Here is a 23,544-nt window from a genome sequence, read left to right as displayed (position 1 = left end):
TTTAATTAACCTTTATTTAACTAGGCATGTCAGTTAAGATAATTCTTATTTACAGTGACGGCCTAACCTACTTTCATCTCATTTTAGGCCCAAACTGATCTGGAGCCCCTAACTTTGATAAGACTATATAAGCGTTAGATTATATATATATATTAGATTGTATAAGCAACATGGTAACAGCTCTACCTTCACCTTTTGATTGGCCGGGTAGAATTTTCACCATGTTGCATACACCTGTCCAATCCTCTCTGAGGGATATTGACTTGGAGAATTTCAATACCAATTATAAACCGAGGAGTTTGGGTCTTGGATGCTGATGATCTGAAACAGTGTTTCAGCTGTGTGTGTATATCCAACGATATACCACGGGTATGTTGTAAAGACACAAAAATACTTGTTTACCGTTAGATGTTTGTTGGTAACCAGTTTATAACAGCATTAAGGCACCTTAGGGGGTTTGTGGTATATGGCCAATACACAACACCCCTGTGGGCCTTATTGTTGAATTATAGAACAGTAGACATCTCTGTGGTAATCTGTCCATCCGGTCTCACCTGTTGTCCAGGTAAAGGGAGGCGTGTCCTTCAGGAGGAGGTGAGTACAGGAAGCTGGTTCAAGTACCTCCCCTCTTCCATCGCTGAGTTCCAGCCCGCGCTCAGAACCCTGGCTCAGCCAATCCAGAGAGAGCAGCTCAGAGACACCCTACAGCAGTGGATCAACACGTAAGACCTCATCCAATCAATACCCTTTACTTTTGCATATAGAAACAGCTGCCATATTTCAGCCAATCAATGCCCTTTTAATTTCAACAACTGATATTCAATATCGATCATAGTCGGCTGTAGAACTATAAAAAGATGATTAAGGAGAGTCTGATCTGGGACCAGAAAATGACCAGCTTCTTCAGGAACTATATCTGCTCTGGGAACCAAATCAACCAAAATGGAACTCTCACATGCTGACTAGAAGGGGGGGGGCACACGCGTGTATGGGTCCCCCGCATGTTGATTTTTGTCCATCCACACCAGACGCGATCAGGGCCCACGGGTTGAAATATGTGACTTCCAGACAGTGGCGAGGGAGTTGAAAAAAACCTTCAACTTGGGGACACACTCTTGACTTGAATGATGTCATTCATGTTCCACTAATAAATCATTTAAACAAGCCTGAAGTCAAATGAACAATTCCCCTGTCATTGTAAACCTCGGTAACAGGTAGCCCTTTACACCCCTACTCGTATAGGGGGTTGAACATGGCAGATTTGAACACTGAAAAAACCCTCAATTGGAGCTCAGTGTCTGTACAGTAACATGCTATACATGACGTCAGAGCTCAGTGTCTGTTCAGTAACATGCTATACATGACGTCAGAGCTCAGTGTCTGTACAGTAACATGATGTCAGAGCTCAGTGTCTGTACAGTAACATGCTATACATGACGTCAGAGCTCAGTGTCTGTACAGTAACATGCTATACATGACATCAGAGCTCAGTGTCTGTACAGTAACATGCTATACATGACGTCAGAGCTCAGTGTCTGTACAGTAACATGCTATACATGATGTCAGAGCTCAGTGTCTGTACAGTAACATGACGTCAGAGCTCAGTGTCTGTACAGTAACATGCTATACATGATGTCAGAGCTCAGTGTCTGTTCAGTAACATGCTATACATGACGTCAGAGCTCAGTGTCTGTACAGTAACATGCTATACATGATGTCAGAGCTCAGTGTCTGTACAGTAACATGCTATACATGACGTCAGAGCTCAGTGTCTGTACAGTAACATGCTATACATGACATCAGAGCTCAGTGTCTGTTCAGTAACATGCATTACATGACATCAGAGCTCAGTGTCTGTACAGTAACATGCTATACATGACATCAGAGCTCAGTGTCTGTACAGTAACATGCTATACATGACATCAGAGCTCAGTGTCTGTTCAGTAACATGCATTACATGATGTCAGAGCTCAGTGTCTGTACAGTAACATGCTATACATGACATCAGAGCTCAGTGTCTGTACAGTAACATGCTATACATGACGTCAGAGCTCAGTGTCTGTACAGTAACATGCTATACATGATGTCAGAGCTCAGTGTCTGTACAGTAACATGACGTCAGAGCTCAGTGTCTGTACAGTAACATGCTATACATGATGTCAGAGCTCAGTGTCTGTACAGTAACATGCTATACATGACGTCAGAGCTCAGTGTCTGTACAGTAACATGACGTCAGAGCTCAGTGTCTGTACAGTAACATGCTATACATGATGTCAGAGCTCAGTGTCTGTTCAGTAACATGACGTCAGAGCTCAGTGTCTGTACAGTAACATGCTATACATGATGTCAGAGCTCAGTGTCTGTACAGTAACATGCTATACATGATGTCAGAGCTCAGTGTCTGTACAATAACATGACGTCAGAGCTCAGTGTCTGTACAGTAACATGCTATACATGACATCAGAGCTCAGTGTCTGTACAGTAACATGTTATACATGATGTCAGAGCTCAGTGTCTGTACAGTAACATGCTATACATGACGTCAGACCTCAAGCTCTGTGCTTCACAGCTCTGTATGGGTTTTGACTGACAGCCGTTATGAACTAGAGCCCTGTACGTGACCAGAAGTTGTCCCCATCCCTGCCCCTAATTGGGCAACTTTTGTAAATGTTTTGTTGACCGAGGGAAGGAAATGCTGTGAATGAAGAGGACTCAAATGTATTTAAAAGATGAGTAGTTGAGGACTATAATAAATACTGCTTTGATGTGATACAAGCCAAATACCTGTGAGTCCAAATGTGCACTTCACATTTCCACATCATCAAACTCATGTTGATGATCACTAGGTTTGATACCCTGGGTTGTCCTGAACACAATGAGACTGATACCCTGGGTTGTCCTGAACACAATGAGACTGATACCCTGGGTCGTCCTGAACACAATGAGACTGATACCCTGGGACGTCCTGAACACAATGAGACTGATACCCTGGGACGTCCTGAACACAATGAGACTGATACCCTGGGACGTCCTGAACACAATGAGACTGATACCTTGGGTCGTCCTGAACACAATGAGACTGATACCCTGGGTCGTCCCGAACACAATGAGACTGATACCCTGGGTTGTCCTGAACACAATGAGCCTCATACCCTGGGTTGTCCTGAACACAATGAGACTGATACCCTGGGTTGTCCTGAACACGTGTAGATGGAGGGAAAGCAGGTGAATTGGCATTCAGCCAGACTCTATAACTCGTCTTTTCATTCTCATCCCAGCTGGAAGGAAGACGTCTGTAACAGAGATGGCAGTCTGGTTAGGGTTGTTATCATGTTGTATTGTTTCTCCCAGCTGTAACAGAGTCAGCAGTCTGGTTAGGGTTGTTATCATGTTGTATTGTTTCTCCCAGCTGTAACAGAGTCGGCAGTCTGGTTAGGGTTGTTATCATGTTGTATTGTTTCTCCCAGCTGTAACAGAGTCAGCAGTCTGGTTAGGGTTGTTATCATGTTGTATTGTTTCTCCCAGCTGTAACAGAGTCAGCAGTCTGGTTAGGGTTGTTATCATGTTGTATTGTTTCTCCCAGCTGTAACAGAGTCGGCAGTCTGGTTAGGGTTGTTATCATGTTGTATTGTTTCTCCCAGCTGTAACAGAGTCAGCAGTCTGGTTAGGGTTGTTATCATGTTGTATTGTTGTATTGTTTCTCCCAGCTGTAACAGAGTCAGCAGTCTGGTTAGGGTTGTTATCATGTTGTATTGTTTCTCCCAGCTGTAACAGAGTCAGCAGTCTGGTTAGGGTTGTTATCATGTTGTATTGTTTCTCCCAGCTGTAACAGAGTCGGCAGTCTGGTTAGGGTTGTTATCATGTTGTATTGTTTCTCCCAGCTGTAACAGAGTCAGCAGTCTGGTTAGGGTTGTTATCATGTTGTATTGTTGTATTGTTTCTCCCAGCTGTAACAGAGTCAGCAGTCTGGTTAGGGTTGTTATCATGTTGTATTGTTTCTCCCAGCTGTAACAGAGTCAGCAGTCTGGTTAGGGTTGTTATCATGTTGTATTGTTGTATTGTTTCTCCCAGCTGTAACAGAGTCGGCAGTCTGGTTAGGGTTGTTATCATGTTGTATTGTTTCTCCCAGCTGTAACAGAGTCAGCAGTCTGGTTAGGGTTGTTATCATGTTGTATTGTTTCTCCCAGCTGTAACAGAGTCAGCAGTCTGGTTAGGGTTGTTATCATGTTGTATTGTTTCTCCCAGCTGTAACAGAGACAGCAGTCTGGTTAGGGTTGTTATCATGTTGTATTGTTTCTCCCAGCTGTAACAGAGATGGAAGTCTGGTTAGGGTTGTTATCATGTTGTATTGTTTCTCCCAGCTGTAACAGAGTCGGCAGTCTGGTTAGGGTTGTTATCATGTTGTATTGTTTCTCCCAGCTGTAACAGAGTCAGCAGTCTGGTTAGGGTTGTTATCATGTTGTTTTATTTCTCCCAGCTGTAAGGAGGACATCTGTAATGGTGTCAGCAGTCTGCTGGTCTATGTGAACAGTCTGAAGGGCCTAGCCTCCATCAGAGATGCTGTGTGGGACCTCCTCTCCACCGACTCCATCAGTCAACACTGGAGCTTCATCTGCCAGCGGCTGTTAGAGCGCCCCCTAGCGCTGTGGGAGGACTTCCTACAGCAGCTCTTCCTCCAACGCCTGCAGGTAACTAGCTACACTCAGGTCTGGTTTCCAGGACACAGATTAAAGCTAGTCTTAATCTAGGTTTAGATTAACGAGACCCAGGCCTCGTCCCCCCGGGCTTTGATTGTGGACACTTGGAAGGAAGTGTGTGGTGCACCACATTAGTCCTGGAGGAAGTAGCACCTTCTATGGAGAATCTCTGTTGACCAGGCTTTTCAGACTAGGACTAATCTGTGTCCATGTTATACAATAGAATGGAGCACTGACAGTTTTAGCTGTTGTTGTTAATATTATTCTCTAGTCGTGTGTATTCTATACACCCCTGCTCCTCTCATTACATTGAGCTGTTCCCATTCAGACAGTGGGGAACCTTTTAGAAACAGGACAACAGATTTAACCTGCCGATTTAATGGGCTAGTAGCGACAGCTGACTTCTGCCTTCTAGCTATCTAGTGAACTAGTTCTCCTCTCCAGAATAGTTCTAATCTGCTCACTGTCTCTCTCTCTCTCTCTCTCTCTCTCTCTCTCTCTCTCTCTCCCTCTCTCTCCTCTCTCTCCTCTCTCTCTCTCTCTCTCTCTCTCTCTCTCTCTCTCCTTTCCTGTCACTCTCTCATCTCCTTTTCTACCCCCCCTCTTCCATCTTCCTCCCTCCTTTCTATCTCTCCCCTTCTCCCCCTTCCCCTCTCTCTATCTTCTGCTCCCTTAATTCTCCCGTTCTCCATCTCCCCCTCTTCTTCCATTCTCTCCCCCAGGCGATCACCCAGGAGGGTACAGAGACTATCTCCACCAGCTGCAGACAGCTCCTCTCCTCTGCCCTTCGAGATCTAGAGGGCCAGCCCACCCCTCCGGGCCCCGGTCCACCAGGCTCCAGCCCTCCCCTCCCCAGCCGAGGTGCTCTCTACGAGGCAGACGTGGCCTCTTTCCTGTGGTCCGAGGCCCAGGGGGACCTACTGAGCGACGCGGCCTGGGTCAGTGTATCCCAACGGGGGCCACAGCATCGGAGCGGCCTGGCCATGAAGACTCAGGCCCTGACACCCTGTGTCCAGATCTTCTGTTCATCACTGGATGCTGCTCTCAGAGACAGACTGGATGACCTGCAGCACTACCTGCCCTCTGATAACACAGGTAGGTAGACAGATGCATTACCTGTCCTCTGATAACACAGGTAGGTAGACAGATGGATTACCTGTCCTCTGATAACACAGGTAGGTAGACAGATGGATTACCTGCCCTCTGATAACACAGGTAGGGAGACAGATGGATTACCTGTCTTCTGATAACACAGGTAGGGAGACAGATGGATTACCTGCAGCACTACCTGTCCTCTGATAACACAGGTAGGGAGACAGATGGATTACCTGCCCTCTGATAACACAGGTAGGGAGACAGATGGATTACCTGTCCTCTGATAACACATGTAGGGAGACAGATGGATTACCTGTCCTCTGATAACACAGGTAGGTAGACAGATGGATTACCTGTCCTCTGATAACACAGGTAGGGAAACAGATGGATTACCTGTCCTCTGATAACACAGGTAGGGAGACAGATGGATTGCCTGTCCTCTGATAACACAGGTAGGGAGGCAGATGGATTACCTGTCCTCTGATAACACAGGTAGGGAGACAGATGGATTACCTGTCCTCTGATAACACAGGTAGGTAGACAGATGGATTACCTGTCCTCTGATAACATAGGTAGGTAGACAGATGGATTACCTGTCCTCTGATAACACAGGTAGGGAGACAGATGGATTACCTGTCCTCTGATAACACAGGTAGGGAGACAGATGGATTACCTGTCCTCTGATAACACAGGTAGGTAGACAGATGGATTACCTGTCCTCTGATAACACAGGTAGGTAGACAGATGGATTACCTGTCCTCTGATAACACAGGTAGGGAGACAGATGGATTACCTGTCCTCTGATAACACAGGTAGGTAGACAGATGGATTACCTGTCCTCTGATAACACAGGTAGGGAGACAGATGGATTACCTGCCCTCTGATAACACAGGTAGGTGGACAGATGGATTATTGGACTTTATTTCTACAGGAGGTCCCATTAAGACATTGTCCCAGGGAGACCTGGCCTAATGATAATGTAATGTGAACTAAGGTGAAATACTTAACATGAAGTCATCAATATCGACAGCATCTCAAACTCTCTTCTCATTATAGTGGACTCCTTTTGACCAGAGGTTCTCCTCTGTCTCCTTCCTCCACTCTACCTCCTCCCCCTCTACTTCCTCCTCCATCTCCTCCACCCCCCCTATACCATCTTCTCCATCTCTACCTCCTCCTCCCCCTCTACTTCCTTCTCTACCTCCTCCTTCTCCACCTCAACCTCCCCCCCTCTACTACCTCCTCCACCTCAACCTCCCCCTCTACTTCCTCCTTCATCTCCTCCTCCACCCCCCTATACCATCTTCTCTACCCCTACCTCCTCCTCCCCCTCTACTTCCTTCTCTACCTCCTCCATCTCCACCTCAACCTCCCCCTCTACTTCCTCCTTCATCTCCTCCTCCACCCCCCCTATACCATCTTCTCTACCTCTACCTCCTCCTCCCCCTCTACTTCCTCCTCTACCTCCTCCATCTCCACCTCAACCTCCCCCTCTACTTCCTCCTATACCTCCTCCTCCACCTCTACTACTTCCTCCCCCTCTACTACCTCCATCTCCTCTTCCTCCTTCTCTCCCTCTACCTCCTATTCCTTCTCCCCCTCCCCGACCTCCTCCTTCTCTCCCTCTACCTCCTTTTCCTCCTCCTCTACCATCTCCTCCTCCACCTCCCCCTATACCACCACCTCCATCTCTTCCTCCACCTCCCTCTCTACCACCTCCTCTATCTCCTCCTCCACCTCCCACCTCTACTACTACCTCCCCCTCTACCACCTCCTCCACCTCCCCCTCTACCACCTCCTCCACCTCCCCCTCTACCACCTCCTCTATCTCCTCCTCCACCTCCCACCTCTACTACTACCTCCCCCTCTACCACCTCCTCCACCTCCCTCTCTACCACCTCCTCTATCTCCTCCTCAACCTCCCACCTCTACTACTACCTCCCCCTCTACTACCACCTCCACCTCCCCCTCTACCACCTCCTCCACCTCCCCCTCTACCACCTCCTCCATCTCCTCCTCCCCCTCTACCTCCCCCTCTACCATCTCCTCCACCTCAACCTCCCCCTCTACTTCCTCCTATACCTCCTCCTCCACCTCTACTACTTCCTCCCCCTCTACTACCTCCATCTCCTCTTCCTCCTTCTCTCCCTCTACCTCCTATTCCTTCTCCCCCTCCCCGACCTCCTCCTTCTCTCCCTCTACCTCCTTTTCCTCCTCCTCTACCATCTCCTCCTCCACCTCCCCCTATACCACCACCTCCATCTCTTCCTCCACCTCCCTCTCTACCACCTCCTCTATCTCCTCCTCCACCTCCCACCTCTACTACTACCTCCCCCTCTACCACCTCCTCCACCTCCCCCTCTACCACCTCCTCCACCTCCCCCTCTACCACCTCCTCTATCTCCTCCTCCACCTCCCACCTCTACTACTACCTCCCCCTCTACCACCTCCTCCACCTCCCTCTCTACCACCTCCTCTATCTCCTCCTCAACCTCCCACCTCTACTACTACCTCCCCCTCTACCACCACCTCCACCTCCCCCTCTACCACCTCCTCCACCTCCCCCTCTACCACCTCCTCCATCTCCTCCTCCCCCTCTACCTCCCCCTCTACCATCTCCTCCATCTCCTCCTCCCCCTCTACCACCTCCATCTCCTCCTCCGCCTCTACCACCTCCTCCATCTCCTCTTCCTCCTCCCCCTCTACCACCTCCTCCATCTCCACTTCCTCCCCCTCTACCACTTCCTCCATCTCCACTTCCTCCGCCTCTACCACCTCCTCCATCTCCTCCTCCACCCCCCCTCTACCACCTCCTCCATCTCCTCCTCCACCACTCCTCTATCTCCTCCTCCACCCCCCCCTCTACCACCTCCTCCTCTACCACCTCCTCCTCTACCAATTCCTCCACCTCTCTCTCTACCTCCTCTTCTACCATCTCCTCCATCTCCTCCTCCACCTCCTCTACCACCTCCTCCATCTCCTCTTCCTCACCCTCTACCTCCCCCTCTACCACCTCCTCCATCTCCTCTTCCTCCCCCTCTACCTCCCCCTCTACCACCTCCTCCATCTCCTCTTCCTCCCCCTCTACCTCCTCCATCTCCTCTACTTCTTCCTTCTCCTCCTCTTCATCCACAGATCCCCAGGTCCCCTCCGTCTCCTTCACTATAGGCCTTGGCTCTGGGTCCAGTTCTGGTTCCGGTACCGTCTCATCATTCGACCGGTTCACAGACGCCATGGCGGTTGAGGAAACCCTACGTGAACGCTGTCTGGCATGCGTACGTGACATCATCACCTGCGTGCGCTCTAAACTGGGGGCGGCCTCACCTGTTGGCTCCTCCCCCGGCCCAGCCCGTCTCAGCTCGGTGCTCTTCATGGCCCGCCTCTGTCAGTCCCTCAGCAAGCTCTGCCCCAACCTCAGGCAGTGCATCCTGGGTAAACAGGGCTGTGCTGCAGCTGACCCTGTTACCAAGGGAACACCCCGCCAAAGCAGGAAGTTGGGGAAGGCGGCTGCCAAGGCGACAGAGGTTAGCCCCGCCCAGGCCAAGTGGGCGTGTCTGAAAGAGGAGCTTCTGGTTGTCAGTATGGAAGCATATCGGATGTGGAGCTCCGCCCTCTCTAAGGTGAGGGGGTTACTTGGAGGGATAGTTCACCACTAAATCAAAGTGTGGCAGACATTTTCTGGGGCTGTTTAAACATCTCAGAGTTGGAGTGGGGCTCTAGGATCAGTTTAGCCTTTTAGATTCAAATGAAATACATGGACAGGGGGGGCCTGATCCTAGACCAGTTCTATGACTGAATACTGGTCCTATTAGATTACATGGACAGGGGGGGCCTGATCCTAGACCAGTTCTATGACTGAATACTGGTCCTATTAGATTACATGGACAGGGGGGGCCTGATCCTAGACCAGCTCTATGACTGAATACTGGTCCTATTAGATTACATGGACAGGGGGGGCCTGATCCTAGACCAGTTCTATGATTGAATACTGGTCCTATTAGATTACATGGACAGGGGGGACCTGATCCTAGACCAGTTCTATGACTCTGAATACTGGTCCTATTAGATTACATGGACAGGGGGGACCTGATCCTAGACCAGTTCTATGACTGAATACTGGTCCTATTAGATTACATGGACAGGGGGGACCTGATCCTAGACCAGCTCTATGACTGAATACTGGTCCTATTAGATTACATGGACAGGGGGGACCTGATCCTAGATCAGCTCTATGACTGAATACTGGTCCTATTAGATTACATGGACAGGGGGGACCTGATCCTAGACCAGCTCTATGACTCTGAATACTGGTCCTATTAGATTACATGGACAGGGGGGACCTGATCCTAGACCAGTTCTATGACTGAATACTGGTCCTATTAGATTACATGGACAGGGGGACCTGATCCTAGACCAGCTCTATGACTGAATACTGGTCCTATTAGATTACATGGACAGGAGGGGCCTGATCCTAGACCAGCTCTATGGCTCTGAATACTGGTCCTATTAGATTACATGGACAGGGGGGACCTGATCCTAGATCAGCTCTATGACTGAATACTGGTCCTATTAGATTACATGGACAGGGGGGGGCCTGATCCTAGACCAGCTCTATGACTCTGAATACTGGTCCTATTAGATTACATGGACAGGGGGGACCTGATCCTAGACCAGTTCTATGACTGAATACTGGTCCTATTAGATTACATGGACAGGAGGGGCCTGATCCTAGACCAGCTCTATGGCTCTGAATACTGGTCCTATTAGATTACATGGACAGGGGGACCTGATCCTAGACCAGTTCTATGACTGAATACTGGTCCTATTAGATTACATGGACAGGGGGACCTGATCCTAGACCAGCTCTATGACTGAATACTGGTCCTATTAGATTACATGGACAGGAGGGGCCTGATCCTAGACCAGCTCTATGGCTCTGAATACTGGTCCTATTAGATTACATGGACAGGGGGGGCCTGATCCTAGACCAGCTCTATGGCTCTGAATACTGGTCCTATTAGATTACATGGACAGGGGGGACCTGATCCTAGACCAGTTCTATGACTGAATACTGGTCCTATTAGATTACATGGACAGGGGGACCTGATCCTAGACCAGCTCTATGACTGAATACTGGTCCTATTAGATTACATGGACAGGAGGGGCCTGATCCTAGACCAGCTCTATGGCTCTGAATACTGGTCCTATTAGATTACATGGACAGGGGGGACCTGATCCTAGAGTTTTGTGGTCTAAGAATGTCAGGCAAACTTCCAACAATCAGTTTGAAATGAAATGACAACCCAGTCTATTTAGGCCGAGCCATCCTTCCTTTGTTGTCATGTCTTTTATCACCTTACCCCCTGGTCTCCCCCTCTCTCTCTTTCTACCCCCCCCCCCCCCCCCAAGGCGCTGGTGGGTCAGTTTGCGACCTCGCTGCACGCAGAGTCTGCCGGGGCTATCCTAGCAAACGCCACCAACTGGGAGGAGCTAGAGATCCAGGAAGAGGCGGAGTCAGGGAGCAGCGTCACCTCCAAGATCAGACTTCCTGTCCAGGTAAGAGTGATGCTATGACATCATCGCTCAGCTCAGCAGGACCTGACCAGTAGTGTCTCACAGACAGGAGAAAGGATTTTCAAATAGAAAATTAACACTGAGATGCTGCAATATTATCTCTCTGTCTCTGTCTCTCTTTCTCTCTTCTCTCCCCCCCCCCCCCCCCCCCCTCCATAGCCGTCGTGGTTTGTCCAGTCTCTGCTGTTCCACCTGTGTCTGGAGGTGAATGGTGTAGGGGGTCATGCTGTGCCCCGCCCCACCCTACAGGAGTTACTACAAGGCTGCATGGACCTGGTGCTGCACCAATACCAGAACCTCATACACACAGCGCAGGACAAGGTAACCCACACACACACACAGCGCAGGACAAGGTAACACACACACACAGCGCAGGACAAGGTAACACACACACAGCGCAGGACAAGGTAACACACAGGGCTGGCACTGTAATCATAGAGCACACCTGGACAACGAAATGAGTTATCATCCTAAAGAGATGAACATCCCCCCCACCCCCCTCCTATCTTCCCCCCCTCTCTTTCTCCCCCTCTCTCTCTCTCTCCCTCTCCCCCCCTCTCTCTCCAGGACTGTCTGTTCCCTATGACTCAGAACAGGTCTCTACAGCTGTTATTTGACCTGAGATATCTCACTGCTACCCTGGGTACCAAACTAGAGGATGGCAGGGGCTTCCGCTCTCAACAAGACCCCAGGTACACACACACACACACACACACCTGGTCTCTCTGTATGTTACAGGGTTCAGTAACATCCTGGTCTCTGTGTGTTACAGGGTTCAGTAACATCCTGGTCTCTGTGTGTTACAGGGTTCAGTAACATCCTGGTCTCTCTGTATGTTACAGGGTTCAGTAACATCCTGGTCTCTGTGTGTTACAGGGTTCAGTAACATCCTGGTCTCTGTGTGTTACAGGGTTCAGTAACATCCTGGTCTCTGTATGTTACAGGGTTCAGTAACATCCTGGTCTCTGTATGTTACAGGGTTCAGTAACATCCTGGTCTCTCTGTATGTTACAGGGTTCAGTAACATCCTGGTCTCTGTGTGTTACAGGGTTCAGTAACATCCTGGTCTCTGTGTGTTACAGGGTTCAGTAACATCCTGGTCTCTGTGTGTTACAGGATTCAGTAACATCCTGGTCTCTGTGTGTTACAGGGTTCAGTAACATCCTGGTCTCTGTATGTTACAGGGTTCAGTAACATCCTGGTCTCTGTATGTTACAGGGTTCAGTAACATCCTGGTCTCTGTGTGTTACAGGGTTCAGTAACATCCTGGTCTCTGTGTGTTACAGGGTTCAGTAACATCCTGGTCTCTGTATGTTACAGGGTTCAGTAACATCCTGGTCTCTGTGTGTTACAGGGTTCAGTAACATCCTGGTCTCTGTGTGTTACAGGGTTCAGTAACATCCTGGTCTCTGTGTGTTACAGGGTTCAGTAACATCCTGGTCTCCCTGTGTGTTACAGGGTTCAGTAACATCCTGGTCTCTCTGTGTGTTACAGGGTGCAGTAACATCCTGGTCTCTGTATGTTACAGGGTTCAGTAACATCCTGGTCTCTGTATGTTACAGGGTTCAGTAACAACCTGGTCTCTCTGTATGTTACAGGGTGCAGTAACATCCTGGTCTCTCTGTATGTTACAGGGTTCAGTAACATCCTGGTCTCTGTATGTTACAGGGTTCAGTAACATCCTGGTCTCTGTATGTTACAGGGTTCAGTAACATCCTGGTCTCTGTATGTTACAGGGTTCAGTAACATCCTGATCTCTCTGTATGTTACAGGGTTCAGTAACATCCCGGTCTCTCTGCATGTTACAGGGTTCAGTAACATCCTGGTCTCTGTGTGTTACAGGGTTCAGTAACATCCTGGTCTCTGTGTGTTACAGGGTTCAGTAACATCCTGGTCTCTCTGTATGTTACAGGGTTCAGTAACATCCTGGTCTCTCTGTGTGTTACAGGGTTCAGTAACATCCTGGTCTCTGTATGTTACAGGGTCCAGCAGGTGTGTGATTCGCTGGAGAGCTACATTGATCCCTTTGACCTGGATGTGTTCATGCCGCCATTCAACAGCAACCTCAACCGCCTATCACAGAGGAGTTCGGTACGAATAGCGATTGGACTAGCGACTAACGCGATTGGAGACTAAAATAAATCATGATAGTCAGTGTAGAGTAGGGTTATCCTGGGTTATCCCGGGTTATCCTGGGTTATCCCGGGTTATTCTGGGTTATCATGGGTTATCCCGTGTTATTCTGGGTTATCCTGGATTATCCTGGGTTATCCTGGGTTATCCTGGATTATTCTGGGTTATCCTGGGTTATTCTGGGTTATCCACTGTGTATTGATCGTTCAGTAACTTTGGTCACAATTTGTATTTCTCTCAGAGGTGCTGTTGGGGATTCAGATGTTGTATTGACGTTGTGTGTTTATATTGTACGATTGTGGTGTTTTGGTTGCGTTAAGGTTGTTGTGCTAACATTGTGATAATGTTGTAATAACATTTAAAAGGGAATTTCCAGGTCAACAAAACAAAAAAAGAAGAGAGAAATGGTTGATAGTAACGGAGAAAATGTCCAACTTCGGCCTCTTCTCTGAGAAGGCTGTTATATCATAATGACACAGCACCAAATGTTCTGTAAACACCGGCTGAGAGGCTCGTAAGGATTTCACAGCCGCTACAGATCACAGTGTTACAGGATACAATAACAATCCTCCAGTCTGACGGCAAGTCCCTATCATCAGATATGAGAACAATCCATAACATACAGCATGGAGTCTAGTGACCATCAACTCACATCCTGTACAACCACAACACTGGGAATCATGGAGTCTAGTGACCATCAACTCACATCCTGTACAACCACAACACAGGAAATCATGGAGTCTAGTGACCATCAACTCACATCCTGTACAACCACAACACAGGAAATCATGGAGTCTAGTGACCATCAACTCACATCCTGTACAACCACAACACAGGAAATCATGGAGTCTAGTGACCATCAACTCACATCCTGTACAACCACAACACAGGAAATCATGGAGTCTAGTGACCATCAACTCACATCCTGTACAACCACAACACCGGAAATCATGGAGTCTAGTGACCATCAACTCACATCCTCTACAACCACAACACCGGAAATCATGGAGTCTATAGTGACCATCAACTCACATCCTCTACAACCACAACACTGGAAATCATGGAGTCTAGTGACCATCAACTCACATCCTGTACAACCACAACACTGGAAATCATGGAGTCTATAGTGACCATCAACTCACATCCTGTACAACCACAACACAGGAAATCATGGAGTCTAGTGACCATCAACTCACATCCTCTACAACCACAACACGGGAAATCATGGAGTCTAGTGACCATCAACTCACATCCTGTACAACCACAACACGGGAAGTCATGGAGTCTATAGTGACCATCAACTCACATCCTCTACAACCACAACACAGGAAATCATGGAGTCTAGTGACCATCAACTCACATCCTGTACAACCACAACACCGGAAATCATGGAGTCTATAGTGACCATCAACTCACATCCTCTACAACCACAACACAGGAAATCATGGAGTCTAGTGACCATCAACTCACATCCTGTACAACCACAACACCGGAAGTCATGTGATTTACACACAGGGGAAATGTAGCAATATGCTAAAGCCCTGTGTTAATGACTTAATTCTCTTTAAATGTCCCCATTCCAAACACTGTTAATGACTTAATTCTCTTTAAATGTCCCTATTCCAAACTCTGTGTTAATGTTGTGTGGTTCCAGGTGTTGTTGGGGTTGTTGACGGGGACAGAGAAGCAGTTTGTTTCCCGTGGTAACAGCGCGGCCTCTCAGGAACCATACAACATCCTGCCGCTGGCCAGCACCCAGATCAGGTGACTACACACACCAGCACCCAGATCAGGTGACAACACACACCAGCACCCAGATCAGGTGACAACACACACCAGCACCCAGATCAGGTGACAACACACACCAGCACCCAGATCAGGTGACTACACACACCAGCACCCAGATCAGGTGACACCACATCAGGACACACACCAGCACCCAGATCAGGTGACTACACACACCAGCACCCAGATCAGGTGACACCACATCAGGACACACACCAGCACCCAGATCAGGTGACTACACACACCAGCACCCAGATCAGGTGACTACACACACCAGGACACACACCAGGACACATATTCATTAATAAAAAGTATCTCTGAATAGGAGTTCTGATATTGGATCACTGGACAGGTAGAACCTGATCCTAGACCAGCTCTATGACTGAATACTGGTCCTATTAGATTACATGGACAGGGGGACCTGATCCTAGACCAGCTCTATGACTGAATACTGGTCCTATTAGATTACATGGACAGGGGACCTGATCCTAGACCAGCTCTATGACTGAATACTGGTCCTATTAGATTACATGGACAGGGGGACCTGATCCTAGACCAACTCTATGACTGAATACTGGTCCTATTAGATTACATGGACAGGGGGGACCTGATCCCAGACCAGCTCTATGACTGAATACTGGTCCTATTAGATTACATGGACAGGGGGACCTGATCCTAGACCAGCTCTATGACTGAATACTGGTCATTTTAGATTACATGGACAGGGGGACCTGATCCTAGACCAGCACTATGACTGAATACTAGTCCTATTAGATTACATGGACAGGGGGACCTGATCCTAGACCAGCTCTATGACTGAATACTGGTCCTATTAGATTACATGGACAGGGGGGACCTGATCCTAGACCAGCTCTATGACTGAATACTGGTCCTATTAGATTACATGGACAGGAGGGACCTGATCCTAGACCAGTTCTATGACTGAATACTAGTCCTATTAGATTACATGGACAAGGGGACCTGATCCTAGACCAGCTCTATGACTGAATACTGGTCATTTTAGATTACATGGACAGGGGGACCTGATCCTAGACCAGCACTATGACTGAATACTAGTCCTATTAGATTACATGGACAGGGGGACCTGATCCTAGACCAGCTCTATGACTGAATACTGGTCCTATTAGATTACATGGACAGGGGGGACCTGATCCCAGACCAGCTCTATGACTGAATACTGGTCCTATTAGATTACATGGACAGGGGACCTGATCCCAGACCAGCTCTATGACTGAATACTGGTCCTATTAGATTACATGGACAGGGGGACCTGATCCTAGACCAGCTCTATGACTGAATACTGGTCCTATTAGATTACATGGACAGGGGGACCTGATCCTAGACCAGCACTATGACTGAATACTAGTCCTATTAGATTACATGGACAGGGGGACCTGATCCTAGACCAGCTCTATGACTGAATACTGGTCCTATTAGATTACATGGACAGGGGGGACCTGATCCCAGACCAGCTCTATGACTGAATACTGGTCCTATTAGATTACATGGACAGGGGACCTGATCCCAGACCAGCTCTATGACTGAATACTGGTCCTATTAGATTACATGGACAGGGGACCTGATCCTAGACCAGCACTTTTACCTTGAGATGCCTTATGAGTAGGCTTCAGGTCCATTAGTATTATAGCCCAGTACCCTGTCTATAGGCTACAGGTCCATTAGTATTATAGCCCAGTACCCTGTCTATAGGCTACAGGTCCATTAGTATTATAGCCCAGTACCCTGTCTATAGGCTACAGGTCCATTAGTATTATAGCCCAGTACCCTGTCTATAGGCTACAGGTCCATTAGTATTATAGCCCAGTACCCTGTCTATAGGCTACAGGTCCATTAGTATTATAGCCCAGTACCCTGTCTATAGGCTACAGGTCCATTAGTATTATAGCCCAGTACCCTGTCTATAGGCTACAGGTCCATTAGTATTATAGCCCAGTACCCTGTCTATAGGCTACAGGTCCATTAGTATTATAGCCCAGTACCCTGTCTATAGGCTACAGGTCCATTAGTATTATAGCCCAGTACCCTGTCTATAGGCTACAGGTCCATTAGTATTATAGCCCAGTACCCTGTCTATAGGCTACAGGTCCATTAGTATTATAGCCCAGTACCCTGTCTATAGGCTACAGGTCCATTAGTATTATAGCCCAGTACCCAGTCTATAGGCTACAGGTCCATTAGTATTATAGCCCAGTACCCTGTCTATAGGCTACAGGTCCATTAGTATTATAGCCCAGTACCCTGTCTATAGGCTACAGGTCCATTAGTATTATAGCCCAGTACCCTGTCTATAGGCTACAGGTCCATTAGTATTATAGCCCAGTACCCTGTCTATAGGCTACAGGTCCATTAGTATTATAGCCCAGTACCCAGTCTATAGGCTACAGGTCCATTAGTATTATAGCCCAGTACCCAGTCTATAGGCTACAGGTCCATTAGTATTATAGCCCAGTACCCTGTCTATAGGCTACAGGTCCATTAGTATTATAGCCCAGTACCCTGTCTATAGGCTACAGGTCCATTAGTATTATAGCCCAGTACCCTGTCTATAGGCTACAGGTCCAGTAGTATTATAGCCCAGTACCCTGTCTATAGGCTACAGGTCCAGACGTATTATAGCCCAGTACCCTGTCTATAGGCTACAGGTCCATTAGTATTATAGCCCAGTACCCAGTCTATAGGCTACAGGTCCATTAGTATTATAGCCCAGTACCCAGTCTATAGGCTACAGGTCCATTAGTATTATAGCCCAGTACCCTGTCTATAGGCTACAGGTCCATTAGTATTATAGCCCAGTACCCTGTCTATAGGCTACAGGTCCATTAGTATTATAGCCCAGTACCCTGTCTATAGGCTACAGGTCCAGTAGTATTATAGCCCAGTACCCTGTCTATAGGCTACAGGTCCATTAGTATTATAGCCCAGTACCCTGTCTATAGGCTACAGGTCCATTAGTATTATAGCCCAGTACCCTGTCTATAGGCTACAGGTCCAGTAGTATTTTAACCCAGTACCCTGTCTCTGTTCTCCAGGTTTGGGCTGTTACCTCTGAGCATGACCAACTCCCGTAAAACCAAGTCCTCCACACAGGGAACTGACATCACACGCCCACTGGTGAGTCACACGGACGGACGAGCGGGGGGGTGTTGGGGGAGGGGGAGGACGGGCGGGGGGGAAGTGTTGGGGGAGGGCGGACCGGCGGGGAGGACGGATGGGCGGGGGGGGGTGTTGGGGGAGGACGGGGTCTGAGGTTGAACGTATAGCTGAGGTTTTCATATAAACCTGCCTGTATGAATGTCAACCTCACCTCAAGTTTCAGTCTGTTTTTTAACCTTGGCCATGTCTGTTGATTTCCTACAATGTGTATCATTATGTTTTATGTCTGCATTTCCAGCTGTTTTGAGGGCAACAGACCCAGGACAGCAGCAACAGGTCATTGTGTGTGTGGGGTATCTTTAGTGTGTGGGTGGTATCTTTAGTGTGTGTGTGGGGTATCTTTAGTGTGTGGGGTATCTTTAGTGTGTGGGTGGTATCTTTAGTGTGTGTGTGGGGTATCTTTAGTGTGTGGGTGGTATCTTTAGTGTGTGTGTGGGGTATCTTTAGTGTGTGGGTGGTATCTTTAGTGTGTGTGTGGGGTATCTTTAGTGTGTGGGTGGTATCTTTAGTGTGTGTGTGTGTGTGTGGTGTCTTTAGTGTGTGTGTGTGTGTGTGGTGTCTTTAGTGTGTGTAGTGTCTTTAGTGTAAGTGTGTGTGGTGGTATCTTTAGTGTGTGGGTGGTATCTTTAGTGTGTAGTGTCTTTAGTTATCTATCTTTAATGTGTAATATTCTATGTGCCATGAAGTGTTTTTGCAGTGGGGAGGTTTGCAGTGGGGAGGTTTGCAGTGTGGAGGTTTGCAGTGGGGAGGTTTGCAGTGGGGAGGTTTGCAGTGGGGAGGTTTGCAGTGGGGAGGTTTGCAGTGGGGAGGTTTGCAGTGTGGAGGTTTGCAGTGGGGAGGTTTGCAGTGGGGAGGTTTGCAGTGGGGAGGTTTGCAGTGTGGAGGTTTGCAGTGTGGAGGTTTGCAGTGTGGAGGTTTGCAGTGGGGAGGTTTGCAGTGTGGAGGTTTGCAGTGTGGAGGTTTGCAGTGTGGAGGTTTGCAGTGTGGAGGTTTGCAGTGTGGAGGTTTGCAGTGTGGAGGTTTGCAGTGTGGAGGTTTGCAGTGTGGAGGTTTGCAGTGGGGAGGTTTGCAGTGGGGAGGTTTGCAGTGGGGAGGTTTGCAGTGGGGAGGTTTGCAGTGGGGAGGTTTGCAGTGGGGAGGTTTGCAGTGTGGAGGTTTGCAGTGTGGAGGTTTGCAGTGGGGAGGTTTGCAGTGTGGAGGTTTGCAGTGTGGAGGTTTGCAGTGGGGAGGTTTGCAGTGTGGAGGTTTGCAGTGGGGAGGTTTGCAGTGGGGAGGTTTGCAGTGTGGAGGTTTGCAGTGTGGAGGTTTGCAGTGGGGAGGTTTGCAGTGGGGAGGTTTGCAGTGGGGAGGTTTGCAGTGGGGAGGTTTGCAGTGGGGAGGTTTGCAGTGGGGAGGTTTGGTTGTTAACGTGGCTTCTGGTTTGGTTTGATGTTGCCTCAGATCGCTAACTAACAAGGACATGTGACCTGCTTCCTCACTGCCATCCCATTCCCTGTATAGTACACTGTTTTTGAGCCCTGTGGGTTTTTGCTGACGGCGAACCTGGTTTCACGCTGTCTGCCGGGATCTGCAGTCAATTCATGAATCGGCATTGTTCCTATTTTTTATCTTAAGAGGATTTTTCAATTCTCCTCAACTGATTTTTGTAGTGACGTGGATTTGACCTCCACCCTGCCTCACACCATTCCAAACCGTATCTGTGACCAGACAAACAGCGAGTGTTTTCACATCCATTTTCCATGGGGGTGCATCTCAATACTCTGACGTGGCTTCCTCTCATTGTCTCCTCGCCTTCATCTGCACTGATCTGAACGAACAAAACAAAGGAAGCCGACCCGCTTCCTTGCTTATTAGGGAGGAGACAAGGACATGAGGCCAGGGTCGAGTTCATGTCACGCACAGAATGGAAAACATTAGTTCAGGTAGTCTCTCTTTATTTCTCTCAGTTCAGGTAGTCTCTCCCTATTTCTCTCAGTTCAGGAAGTCTCTCTCTCTCAGTTCATGTAGTCTCTCAGTTCAGGAAGTCTCTCAGTTCAGGTAGTCTCTCCCTATTTCTCTCAGTTCAGGAAGTCTCTCTCTCTCAGTTCAGGTAGTCTCTCAGTTCAGGTAGTCTCTCCCTATTTCTCTCAGTTCAGGAAGTCTCTCTCTCAGTTCAGGTAATCTCTCAGGTCAGGTAGTCTCTCCCTATTTCTCTCAGGTCAGGAAGTCTCTCAGTTCAGGTAGTCTCTCCCTATTTCTCTCAGTTCAGGTAGTCTCTCTCTCTCAGGTCAGGTAGTCTCTTGCTATTTCTCCCAGTTCAGGAAGTCTCTCAGTTCAGGAAGTCTCTCAGTTCAGGAAGTCTCTCAGTTCAGGTAGTCTCTCAGTTCAGGTAGTCTCTCCCAATTTCTCTCAGTTCAGGAAGTCTCTCAGTTCAGGAAGTCTCTCAGTTCAGGTAGTCTCTCAGTTCAGGTAGTCTCTCCCTATTTCTCTCAGTTCAGGAAGTCTCTCAGTTCAGGTAGTCTCTCTCTATTTCTCTCAGTTCAGATAGGGAGAGACTATCTGAACTGAGAGAAATAGAGAGAGACTACCTGAACTGAGAGACTTCCTGACCTGAGAGAAATAGGGAGAGACTATTTCTCTCAGGTCAGGAAGTCTCTCAGTTCAGGTAGTCTCTCTCTCTCAGTTCAGGTAGTCTCTCCCTATTTCTCTCAGGTCAGGAAGTCTCTCAGTTCAGGTAGTCTCTCTCTCTCAGTTCAGGTAGTCTCTCCCTATTTCTCTCAGGTCAGGAAGTCTCTCAGTTCAGGTAGTCTCTATTTCTCTCAGTTCAGGTAGTCTCTCCCTATTTCTCTCAGGTCAGGAAGTCTCTCAGTTCAGGTAGTCTCTCTCTATTTCTCTCAGTTCAGGTAGTCTCTCTCTATTTCTCTCAGTTCAGGTAGTCTCTCTCTATTTCTCTCAGTTCAGGTAGTCTCTCTCTATTTCTCTCAGTTCAGGTAGTCTCTCTCTATTTCTCTCAGTTCAGGTAGTCTCTATTTCTCTCAGTTCAGGTAGTCTCTATTTATCACAGTTCAGGTAGTCTCTCAGTTCAGGTAGTCTCTCTCTATTTCATTTTCAAAACGTTATCTTCTGCATAGTGCCTAATGAACATCACCAAGTTCTGACTGTTAAGTAATTCACCCCATATCTGTTGTTTTAAATCCTCTCCTCCATGTCTCTCTCCCTCCTATAGGCCTCACCCACCTGTAAACCCGCCCATGACGACACCTTCCGCCCTGGCAACCTGTTCAGACAGCTAGCCAATCAGGAGGAGGAGCCCGTGGCGCCGCCGTCGCTATTCAAGCTGGGCTGGCTCTCTGGCATGTCCAAATAAGGGGCTAATGTCCCTAATGACACTCTCTATTCCCACTATGTAGTGCACTACTTTTGACAAGGACCTATGGGAACTATTCCCACTATATAGGGAATAGGGTGCCATTTAACACTGAACCCAAATAAGGAGTGTGACTGTTTTGTATTCGTTAAACACCTTGTACTGTACAGAGACTTTTAGAAGATATTAATCAATATTACAGTTTGAACAAGTCATTAATGAGATTGTGTTGATGTGTGATTCATTTCATTAACATAGTGGAGATAGATAATGAGATTGTGTTGATGTGTGATTCATTTCATTAACATAGTGGAGATGGATAATGAGATTGTGTTGATGATGTGTGATTCATTTCATTAACATAGTGGAGATAGATAATGAGATTGTGTTGATGTGTGATTCATTTCATTAATATAGTGGAGATAGATAATGAGATTGTGTTGATGATGTGTGATTCATTTCATTAACATAGTGGAGATAGATAATGAGATTGTGTTGATGATGTGTGATTCATTTCATTAATATAGTGGAGATAGATAATGAGATTGTGTTGATGTGTGATTCATTTCATTAATATAGTGGAGATAGATAATGAGATTGTGTTGATGATGTGTGATTCATTTCATTAACATAGTGGAGATAGATAATGAGATTGTGATGATGTGTGATTCATTTCATTAACATAGTGGAGATAGATAATGAGATTGTGTTGATGTGGGATTCATTTCATTAATATAGTGGAGATAGATAATGAGATTGTGTTGATGATGTGTGATTCATTTCATTAACATAGTGGAGATAGATAATGAGATTGTGATGATGTGGGATTAATTTCATTAATATAGTGGAGATAATGTTTTAGCATATACCTGACCACTGTCTGGGTCCTGCTGCTAAGACTGGAGACAGGTGAGGATAGCGAGCGAGCCAGCAGGCCAGCCAGCCAGCCAGCCAGACAGAGTGAGTGATGGAACCAGACAGACAGAGTGAGTGATGGAACCAGACAGACAGAGTGAGTGATGGAACCAGACAGACAGAGTGAGTGATGGAACCAGACAGACAGAGTGAGTGAGTGTTGGAACCAGACAAACAGAGTGAGTGAGTGTTGGAACCAGACAAACAGAGTGAGTGAGTGTTGGAACCAGACAGACAGAGTGAGTGAGTGAGTGTTGGAACCAGACAGACTGAGTGAGTGTTGGAACCAGACAGACAGAGTGAGTGAGTGTTGGAACCAGACAAACAGAGTGAGTGAGTGTTGGAACCAGACAGACAGAGCGAGTGAGTGTTGGAACCAGACAAACAGAGTGAGTGAGTGTTGGAACCAGACAGACAGAGTGAGTGAGTGAGTGTTGGAACCAGACAGACAGAGTGAGTGAGTGAGTGTTGGAACCAGACAGACAGAGTGAGTGAGTGTTGGAACCAGACAAACAGAGTGAGTGAGTGTTGGAACCAGACAGTCTGTCTGGTTCCAACACTCACTCACTCTGTTTGTCTGGTTCCAACACTCACTCACTCTGTCTGTCTGGTTCCAACACTCACTCACTCACTCTGTCTGTCTGGTTCCAACACTCACTCACTCACTCTGTCTGTCTGGTGAGTGTTGGAACCAGACAGACAGACAAACAGAGTGAGTGAGTGTTGGAACCAGACAGACAGAGTGAGTGAGTGTTGGAACCAGACAGGCAGGCAGACAGACAGACAGACAGACAGAGTGAGTGT

At 47.8% G+C, this 23,544-nt stretch overlaps 1 protein-coding gene across 2 annotated transcripts in view; it reads left to right on the top strand.

The window, feature by feature from the left end:
* Nucleotides 1-22,418, top strand: part of LOC118936513 (conserved oligomeric Golgi complex subunit 1-like) — a 29,282-nt gene extending 6,864 nt beyond the window's left edge. The window contains exons 6-17 of one of the 2 annotated variants that reach the window (XM_036939440.1): nt 566-722; nt 4,478-4,688; nt 5,420-5,792; nt 8,928-9,412; nt 11,202-11,348; nt 11,526-11,687; nt 11,934-12,058; nt 13,349-13,457; nt 15,154-15,263; nt 18,356-18,437; nt 18,718-18,755; nt 21,685-22,418. In XM_036939440.1, the coding sequence (XP_036795335.1) occupies nt 566-722; nt 4,478-4,688; nt 5,420-5,792; nt 8,928-9,412; nt 11,202-11,348; nt 11,526-11,687; nt 11,934-12,058; nt 13,349-13,457; nt 15,154-15,263; nt 18,356-18,437; nt 18,718-18,726 (1,970 nt within the window). In that variant the 3' untranslated portion in view covers nt 18,727-18,755; nt 21,685-22,418. The remainder of the gene's footprint in view (nt 1-565; nt 723-4,477; nt 4,689-5,419; nt 5,793-8,927; nt 9,413-11,201; nt 11,349-11,525; nt 11,688-11,933; nt 12,059-13,348; nt 13,458-15,153; nt 15,264-18,355; nt 18,438-18,717; nt 18,756-21,684) is intronic. The other variant, XM_036939439.1, reaches the window with a different exon arrangement.
* Nucleotides 22,419-23,544: the final 1,126 nt, after the last annotated feature.

Source organism: Oncorhynchus mykiss, chromosome 12, assembly GCF_013265735.2.
Source record: "Oncorhynchus mykiss isolate Arlee chromosome 12, USDA_OmykA_1.1, whole genome shotgun sequence".
In the NCBI taxonomy this organism is placed as follows: Eukaryota; Metazoa; Chordata; class Actinopteri; order Salmoniformes; family Salmonidae; genus Oncorhynchus; species Oncorhynchus mykiss.
This window is presented reverse-complemented; position numbering and strand designations above follow the sequence as displayed.